Below are 9,274 nucleotides of genomic sequence, written 5' to 3'. Positions count from 1 at the left end.
TTCAGATTTTCTACCTCACTTTGTGTTAGTTTAGGTAGGTAGTGTGTTTCTAGAAATTTGTCCATTTCCTCTAGGTTTTCAAATTTGTTGGAGTACAGTTTTTCATAGTATTCTGTTATGATCCTTTCATTTCAGTTGGTTCTGTTGTAATATCTCCCATCTCATTTCCTGTTTGAGTTATTTGCATCTTGTCCTTGTTTTCTTTTGTCAGTTTGGGTAGTGGTCTGTCGATTTTATTGATCCTTTCAAAGAACCAACTTCTAGTCTTGCTGATTCCTTCGATTGTTTTTCTGTTTTCTGTTTCATTTATTTCAGCTCTAATTTTTATTATTTCTTTTCTTTTGGTAGCTGTGGGCTTCTCTTGATGCTCTTTTTCTATTTGTTCAAGTTGCGGGGTTAAGGTATTGATTTTGGCTCTTTTTTTCTTTGCGTGTTTATTACTATAAATTGACCTCTGAGCACTACTTTTGCTGTGTCCCAAAGGTTTTGGTACGTTGTGTTTTCATTCTCATTTGATTCTAGGATTTTTTTTTGTTTCCTCTTTGATTTCTTTTATTACCCAGTGGTTTTTTAGCAAGATGTTATTCAGTTTCCATGTATTTGATTTTTTCCTTGTTCCTCCTGTTACTGATTTCTAATTTTATAGCATTGTGATCAGAGAAGATGCTTTGTATTATTTCGATGTTTTTTTTAATTTATTGAGGCTTGCTTTGTGGCCTAAGATGTGGTCTATTCTAGAGAATGATCCCTGTGCGTTGGAAAAGAATGTGTACTTTACTGCTGTTGGGTGAAGTGTTCAGTATATGTCTAAGAGACCAAGTTGGTTGATTTTGATACTTAGGTCTCCTGTATCTTTGTTGATTTTCTTTCTAGTTGTTCTATCCTTCATTGAAAGTGGTGCGTTAAAGTCTCCTACTGTTATTGTGGAGCTGTCTGTTTCTTTTTTCAGTGCTGTTAGAGTTTATGTATTTTGGAGCTCTGCCATTGTGTGTGTGTGTATTTATTATGGTTATGTACTCTTTGTGAATTGACCCTTTAATCATTATATAATGGCCTTCCTTATCTTTTATTGTAGATTTTGCCTTAAAGTCTATTTTATCTGAGATTAATATTGCCACTCCTGTTCTTTTTTGGTTACTGTTTGCTTGATATATTTTTTCCATCCTTTGATTTTTAGTGTATTTATAGCTTTGTGTCTAAGATGTGTCTCTTGTAGACAGCATATTGATGGGTCGTGTTTTTTTATCCATCCTGCCATTTTCTGTGTGTTTACTCGTGCAGTTAAACCATTTATATTCAGTGTGATTATCAATAGGTATGAATTCACTGTTGTCATTTTGTTATTTTTTTTTTTTTGTGGTGTTGACGGTTTCGTTGTGCCACATGATTTTCTGTGCTGAGTTCTTTTTGTTTGTGGATTTTTTTCATTTCCTTCATTGTTGTTGATTTTATGTTTACTGCATCTTTATGAATTTCTTTTTTTTTATTTTGATGAGTAAGTTTCTTAATTATCTTTGTGGTTACCCTGAAGTTTATGTTTATCTTCCTAAGTTTAAAACCGTTTTTTATTTCTTGATATTGCCTTGATTTCCTCTCCGTATGGAAGTTCTATAATTACGCCATTTATTCGTCCTTTTCATTTTGAAGTTGTCATCATTTACAGATTGACGTTTCTAGTTCCATGTTTTCAGTGTAGCTTTATTTTTGAGTATTCTTCATCTGGATTGGTATCTGGTTGATGCTGTCATGTTTCTTAATCTCAGGTTGTTGTCTTATGTTGTTGGTTCTTTGTCTGAACCAAAAAAACAAACAAACAAACAAATAAAAAAAAACCAAACCTGTTGCCATCAAGTCAATTCCGACTCACATCGAAGGACTCCCTTTAATATTTCTTGTAAGATTGGTCTGGTTTTTACAGATTTCCGTTTGTTTGGAAATTTCCTTATTTCAGTATCGTATTGAGAGACGGTTTTGCTGGATATGTAATTCTTGGTTGGCAGTTTTTTTCTTTCAGGGTTTTATATATGTCATCTCATTGCCTCCTTTCCTGTAGATTTCTGCCGAGATATCAGAGCTTAGTCTTATTGGTTCCCCTTTGTAGGTGATCTTTAGTTTTTCCCAGGCTTCTCTCAGGATTCTTTCTTTATTTTGGGTTTTGGAAAGTTTGATTATGATATGTCTCGGTTATTTTCTTTGGGGATCTATCCTGTATGGGGTTCGTTTTGCATTTTGGATGGATATCTTCTCATCTTTCATGATATTAGTGAAGTTTGCTGCCAGAAAATCTTCAAAAACTCTCTCTGTGCTTTTAATTGTCTCCTTCTGTTCTTGAATTCTGATCACATGTAGATTATTCTTCTTTGTAGTGTCCCGTATAACTCTTAAGCTTTCTTAATTCTTTTTTCTGGTTGTTCCTCAAAGAAATTAGTCTTAAGTGTTTTGTCCTCTATTTTGTTGATTCTGTCTTCCATTGACTTGATTCTTCTCCTACACACTTCCATTAAGTTGACTATTCCTGAAATTTTATTGTTAATTTTCTGGATTTCTAGTTGCTGTTTTTGTACACTTTATAATTCTGTATTTATTTTGTCATTTTGTTCTTGTATTGCTTTCCTGAATTCTTCTAGTGTTTTGTCTGTGTTTTCCTTGTTTTTGTATGTTTTCCTTGATCTCTTAGAGGACCGTATATGTAAGTCTTTTGAATTCCTTATCAGGTAGTTCCATTACCCATTTCTTCCTTAGGGAGGTTTTCTGGTTCTTTATTTTGGTCACCTGCTAGAGCCATCTTGTCCTGCTTCTTTAGGTGATTTGATATCTGTTGTTTCCGAGGCATTAAGGTGTTATTATATGTATTTATTTATTGTATGTTTATTTGCTACATCCTGATTTTTTGTTTTGTTCCAGGCAGGTGGGACAGGCATGCTACTCTGGTCACTAGTCTGGCTGCACTAGAGCGCTTGCTACCTGTCTCCGGGTGGGAAGGGTAGTGACTGAGTGTGTGAGCACCAGTCTCTGTTCACTGGTCTTGCAGGGTGGCTGAGGGAAGACTGGGCAGGTGTTGGTCACCATCTGTCATCGGTCCAGTGGCGCAGGAGCCGGCAGTGATGCTTGGCAAGTGGGTGGGGTGGTGGGTGTGGGTGTGGCTGGCTAGTGGGGACGCTGTCACCACCTCCTGCAGGTTAGGGGGGTGAGTTATGGGCAGGTGCGCACACAGTTGCGCTGCCTCTGCCTCTTACCAGGTAGGGGTGGGGATGAGTGGTGGCTTGGTGTGCGTGTGGTCATGTGCTTGCTGCCCCTCACAGGGTGGGGGGAAGGGGTGAGTGGCATGCGGGTGTGTGTGCAGCTGCACTGTCGCTACTTCTTGCTGGACCGGGAGGGGCACTGGCAGCAGATAGGCGTGTGTGCGTGCAGTTCCAGGTGGGGGAGTGAGTGGCAGGCGGGTGCAAACACCCGTGACACCACTGCTGCCTCTCACTGGGTGGGAGGAGGGGGGAGGGAGTGTCAGGCAGGCGTATGCATGATTGGGCTACCGCCACCTCTCACTGGGTGGGGGGAGGGAGCACTGAGCAGGCTTATGCTTGGTTTTGTCATTGCCACCTCTTGCCAGGCCAGGCGGGGCACAGGCAGTGGGCGGCGGGCAGGTGTGCACATATGTGCGCGCAGTTGCTGCTGCTTACCAGGCCCGGGGGTGGGGGTTGTTGGTGGTGGGCAGGAGCACACGTACTACCACTTGTCAGATGGTCAGGAGGGGGTGGTGGATGGGGCTGGGGTGGATGGGCTTATGATATGGTTTCTGGTCAGGCAGGTTGGCTGGGGTGTGAGACCTTCTGCCAGTTCCAGTCAGGAGGGTGGGGGGAGGCAGAGTGCACCCCTCTGGCTAGCTGATGTTGGTGTCACATTATCCACTGCAGCCAGTAGGTGGGACCTGCCACTGACCTAATGCAAGGTGGAGGGGGCCCAGTATCCAGTCGGGTGGGAGACCTCCCGCCAATACTCTGTGGATCCATCTCCTCGTGCACATCGCTCACCCCAGAGGTAAGGGACCACTAATTGTGAGTATATCTGGCTCTGGATCCTAGCTCCCTCCCTGCTGTGTGGACAGCAGAATCCCTGTAATTTTCACTCTTTTCGGTATTTTCCTTCCTTAGATCTGGATCATGAGCTCATCACCTTGCTTCTCTCTGGGTGTATCTGTGCAGTTTCTCTTTTTCTTATGGGAATGCTGTGAAGTTGCTTCCCTGTGTTTCTCACCTGGGGTTGCTACTGGCTTTGTCTTTGGATGGCCACGTTGAGCCAGGATGGCTGGTAGAGCACCTGCCTTCTGTGTTACTCCTCGTTCACTGTGTTCGTTCAGTTTTTCCTTCCAGTCAGTACTTGATTGGATTCTTCATCCTTCTTTTTTGTTGTTCGGGGTTCGAGGATTGTTACTTGGCGTCTGTTTCACTTGGTGTTTCACGTCTTTGCCGTAGGGGGAGGGCATGGCGCGGCTGGCTACGCCGCCATCTCGGCTCCTCCCCCTCATGCATTGCTTTAGAGTATTAGGAATGCAAGAGGAAGTGTAAAGTGGCCTTTGCCCCCACTTTATATGCTAGATTTTGAAAAGATAGGTTGCTTTTATTTTCTGCTGTGGCTAGGAGTCTAAGCTTTGAGTAAATGAAGTAGTCACAAATGGAATCCCCTCTTAAAGATCTCCTGCGACCCCTGTGAGGGAGTCCCCTTGGGGGTGCTGTTGAGAGTGAGCAGGAAGGACCAACATTTGTGGGTTTTACAAGCACAGCTGTTGATGTGTTGCCTTTGCTGAGTGGAGTGTCTCAAGTTTAAGGCTGGTATTTTTCTACTTTTAGTGACAGAACCTGGCTCAGCTGGAGGGCTCCCCCTGCCTCACGCTCCTCAGCCCCTGGGAAGTGGTGGAAAGCTTAGCATCCTGTGAGGCCTGCCCTCCCCTGCTCTGGGCCTGTGGCCAAGGACTGTCAGTGGAACCTGTTTGGGGTTGCCATCTCTCCGTGCTCCTTCCCTCCCCGTTGGAAGGAAGGGAGCCATGGCCTGGCCAAGGGAACGTTGGGAGAACAACTCAGAGCTGCCTATGGGCCCAGAGAGCGGGGATGGGGGTGAGGGTGGGGGTGGTGGCAGACACAGACGTGGGAGCCAGCTCTCTGCAAGGGCAGGTACAGGGGGGAGTTCACAGGTTCCCGGGGAGCCGCCCTGCAGCTGTGGGCAAATGGGGTCTGAAGTGGGTGGGGAGGTGTGGCCGGATGGGGCCAGAGATGAGGACGAGAGCCCGGAGAGCGTGGGTTCCAGGGACCAAGGCAAGGCAGGGCAGCTCCGTGGGGAAGCACTCCCTGCTCCCAGCCTGTGGATGGAAGTGTTCCCTGTCCTTCCCCTTCACCCTTCCGTCTCTCATGTTCCCTTCCTGGCCTGTCAGTCTCCCCAGGCTGGAGGCCTGGCAGTCCTGGATCCTCCCCCTGTCCCACCTCATGCTCCCCTCCTGGGTCTGGTGCTGCCGTGCCCTCGCCTCTTGGGCCTGCCTCCCCATCGCCATCACCATGGCCCCTGCCCGTCCTGGGCCCACGTCCCCTTGTCCGTCATCTGGATGGTTCCGTCAGCCTCCTGCCTTCCCCCCTTTCCCGCGTACTCCACCCTCCTCCCAGAAGCCAGAGGGACCTGTTTCCAGTGCTCTGCCTGGACCGCCCCCTGCTCCCTAGTGCCCTCAAAGCCGCGGCCTAGTTCCTGAGCTTGGCATTCAAAGCCCTTCATGATTTGGTTCCAGCTGCATCCCTCCTCGCCCCACCTGCAGGCTCACTTCTCCGAGGGTACCTGCCCTTCCCAGCTGCCCGTCTCGGCTGTGCTGTCCCCTCTCCTTCAGGCCCCCAGGCAGCCCCTCCCCAAGCCTTCTGGCTTCCTCCTTGCGGCCACAGCGTCCCCACTGACCTGTAGAGAGGCGGGCATGTCTGTGTCTGCCGCCGCCATCACTCTCTGGACCCTCAGCTCCGTGAGGGTCTGTGTGCGCTTTGTCCACTGAGGTGTCCCAGGCACCGAGCAGCAGCCGCACTCGGGAGGAGCCCGTGGGTGTTTGCAGGTATGGCCTCTTGGCCCTGCCCTTCTGGCTGAGCCTCGCCTCGGCCACCATGGGGCGGAGATTAGGGAAGGCCAGGTCTGTGCCCAGGCAGAGCGGACACTTGAAAGCAGGCTGGGAAGCCCCAGGTAGTCCCGGCCTCTGCCGCCCCTTTCTCAGTGGCCCTAAGGGTCCATGTGCCTTGGCAACTGCCATGGGTTCGTGTCGGGGGCGCTGAGCGTGTGTTTGCATTCTCAGCTTTGTATCTTGCCTTCAGATGCAGCAGACGGTCAAGGTAAATATGTGCTTACTTTTCCTCTCCTGCTTTGGCCTTGATGCCATATCATTCACCTCACCCCCTCCCACTGCCCTTGCCCTTCATCACCTCTTCCCTGGCACTCACCCACCTGGCTGCCGTCACAACCAGCTTCCAGCTTCCCCTGATAGGTGGCTTAGGCGCCACCTGCCAGACCTTCTGTGCCCAGCTTGAGGTGGGCTGGGTTTAGAGATGTGTAGGGGTGGGACTCAGGTGGCCACTGGTGGTTGTCCCCAATCAGCAGACAGCCAAGTGCCCCTGGCCATCAGGTGGGCAGGTGCATCCCAAAGCAGCCTCCAGCAGGCCCCACCACTACCCTGCCTGGCGTGGGGGCTGGCTGGACCACCCAAAGAGCAGCCTCTGCATCTGGTGGGCAGCTCAAACCCAGGACCTGCAGGGAAGGCCCATGTACTTGAGGCTGGGTCACAGCCGCCCCTTCACTAGAAGGCTCCTGCAGCCCCGGCGGGTGGAGGCCTTGCGCTGGCACCTGCGGCGGGCGGTTGGCAGAGGGAGGAGGATCTGAGCTGAGTTTTCCCCGACTCCTGGCTCTCCTCAAGCAGAAGCAGGGATGGGGACCTACCCCAAGTCCTGAGAGGTGGCCCTGTGTGCAGCCTGGAGCCACTCAGTGGCCTGTGTGCCAGTCTGAAGAGGATGCTTTTGTAGAGACCTTCAGCACCTCCTGGCAGAAGATTGGGGAATGGCTGTTGAGGCCCTGGGCCCGCCAGGCTTGATGAGGGAGGGGGACCTGCTCCAGGGGAAGCTGCGGGCATGTTGCTGGGAAGGCCGTAGGTTGGCAGGCGGCTTTGCTGGCATCTCCCCCCCTTGCATCCGTCAGTCACCCGTGCCATGCTTGGCTCCCTTTCTGTCCCCGGGCTCCTGGGCCAACTCTGAGCCCCACCGTCGACCCACCCCTGCCACCATCTTGCCTGAGGTGGCAGCTGCCCTCGGGTAATGGGGTGGCAAGGCCTTTGGCATGCATTGTGTGTCCTGTGTCTGTCACTCACGCTGCCCTTTGCCTTTGCTTTGCAGAGGGCCTCAACGCAGACTATGTGAAGGGGGAGAACCTGGAAGCCGTGGTGTGTGAGGAGCCCCAAGGTGAGGCCTTCTGGTCACTGTCCCTTGCTGAAGGTCTCCAAGCTGGTTCTGTTACCAGGATTGCCAGCTGATGTGGGTGTGGCGGGGCCTGGGGTCTTGGCTGCCTGGAGCTCCTAATCAGAGCGGCAGCGCTGCCAGCTTCATGGCATCAGGGACACTGCCTCCCAGCCAGGGCCATCCTGACGACTTCTGGGCACTGTTGGGGCTCAGCCTCTGCTTCTGGTACATCTGCTCCCTGTCAGCCCCAACAGACGCCTGCTGGTGAATCCCAGGCCCCAACTCTGATGGGAAAATTGCCACAGGCCTCCCTGTCTCTCTGTGCCTTCCTTCCTCTCACCTCTGTGGTCATCAGCACTTTTCTGGCTCCAGGAGCTGTCGGTGATTTGAGGCCATCCAGGGTGGCCTGTGGTGCTGAGGAGGCGGCATTGCCGACAAGTGCCCGTGGTGCCAGCAAAGGGGGTGGTCCGCCGGGCCGAGGAGGTGGCACAGACCAGTGTCCATCAGCCGAGGCTGGGGAGGGCCATGCAGGCCGTGGTGGGCCCAGACAGGGCGTGCAGGAGCCCAGGTGGAGCTGAAGGCATGGGCAGGGCAGGCAGAGGCTGAGAGGCCAGGAGGCCCTGGGCTCCGTGTGGTGCATCATGGGGGCGAGTGACCTGGCCATGGGGCAGCACGTGGATTAGAATGGGAGAATCTTCCTCCACGCTAGGATTCACGGTAATTATACAGTTGTGAACCTGCTAGCCAGCACGCACTGAGCACCGTCTACAGGCTGCGTTCAATGCGTGAGGAGTTTTTGTTATTTACAGTCCCCCTGTCTGCAGCCCTGTAAGGAGCACCCCCACTTTACAGAGGAGCAAACCGAGTCTGAGCTGTGTCCAGGGCCTGCCGGTTCCCCCTCATCTCTCCCAAGAGCTCTCTTCCTGACCGGTCCAGAGTTTTGTTCCCAGAGCCAGCTCCTGGGCAGAACAGTGTGGGGACCAAGCTTCCGGCTTTCCCCTCCTGTCCTGGGCAGAAACGAATCTCTCCTAATGGGCGTCTCGTTTTCCTAGTGAAATACTCATCGCTGCAAGCCCAGACAGCACAGCCGCCGGCGCCCGAGCCGCCCCGGATCTGAGGCGCCCGCTTGTGCCCCAGCCTCTCTCTCATCTGGACCCACAGCTGCTTTGTCGACGTCATTGGCTTCTCGTTGCTCTCAGTTCTCCGGATGAGCTCTTGGTGTTTGCAAGTTTGGTTTCCGGCCCTGAGCGCGGGCTGGGCCCCATGCCTGCCGTGTGCTCTGCAGAGGCGTGATGCTGTAAGCCCAGCCCTGCTTGGGCAAAGGCAGCGCCAGCTTGCCCGCTGGGGACGAGGATGAAGGAGGCCACTTGTGCTTAGAGGACAAGACTTGAACCTAGGGTACTGTGATCCACAGACGTGCTGGCTGGGCTCTTTGTGGCGGGCCCGCCTGGGGCAGCGTCCTCAAAAGCTGTAAATGGGGTGAGCCCCTAGCTAATACCTGGTATGTAGGGTGTCTAGGGGTATCCTTGGAGCCCCTGCAGGGAGCAACTCAGTCAGCACCAAGTAGTACCCCCCCGCCTACACACACACGCGTACACGCACATACACGCATACGGTTGGGCGCACACATGCGTGCACACACCAGCCAGGGGGCGCGTTTAGTTTGGCCTCCTTTAGATGACAGGTTTGAAGCGCTGGGCTTGCGGGGAGCTGGTGCCGGTGGAGACTTCCAGTGATTTAAGTGCAGACATGCATCTCATCGCAGTCCTACCCTCAGAGTTTAGGAGTCTTCCAGGTAGGTAGGAGGCTGTGAC

The 9,274-nt window shown here is 51.9% G+C and overlaps 1 protein-coding gene across 1 annotated transcript in view; it reads left to right on the top strand.

Moving 5' to 3' along the window:
* Window positions 1–9,055, top strand: part of CD99L2 (CD99 molecule like 2) — an 81,672-nt gene extending 72,617 nt beyond the window's left edge. Inside the window, exons 10-11 of the mRNA XM_023725508.1 lie at window positions 7,398–7,463; window positions 8,513–9,055. Coding sequence (XP_023581276.1) covers window positions 7,398–7,463; window positions 8,513–8,577 — 131 coding nt within the window. The 3' untranslated portion in view covers window positions 8,578–9,055. The remainder of the gene's footprint in view (window positions 1–7,397; window positions 7,464–8,512) is intronic.
* The last annotated feature ends 219 nt before the right edge of the window (window positions 9,056–9,274 follow it).

This window comes from Trichechus manatus, unplaced genomic scaffold (assembly GCF_000243295.1).
Source record: "Trichechus manatus latirostris isolate Lorelei unplaced genomic scaffold, TriManLat1.0 scaffold00323, whole genome shotgun sequence".
Lineage (NCBI taxonomy): Eukaryota > Metazoa > Chordata > Mammalia > Sirenia > Trichechidae > Trichechus > Trichechus manatus.
Note: the sequence above shows the minus strand (reverse complement) of the source record. Positions and strands in the feature narration are given on the sequence as shown.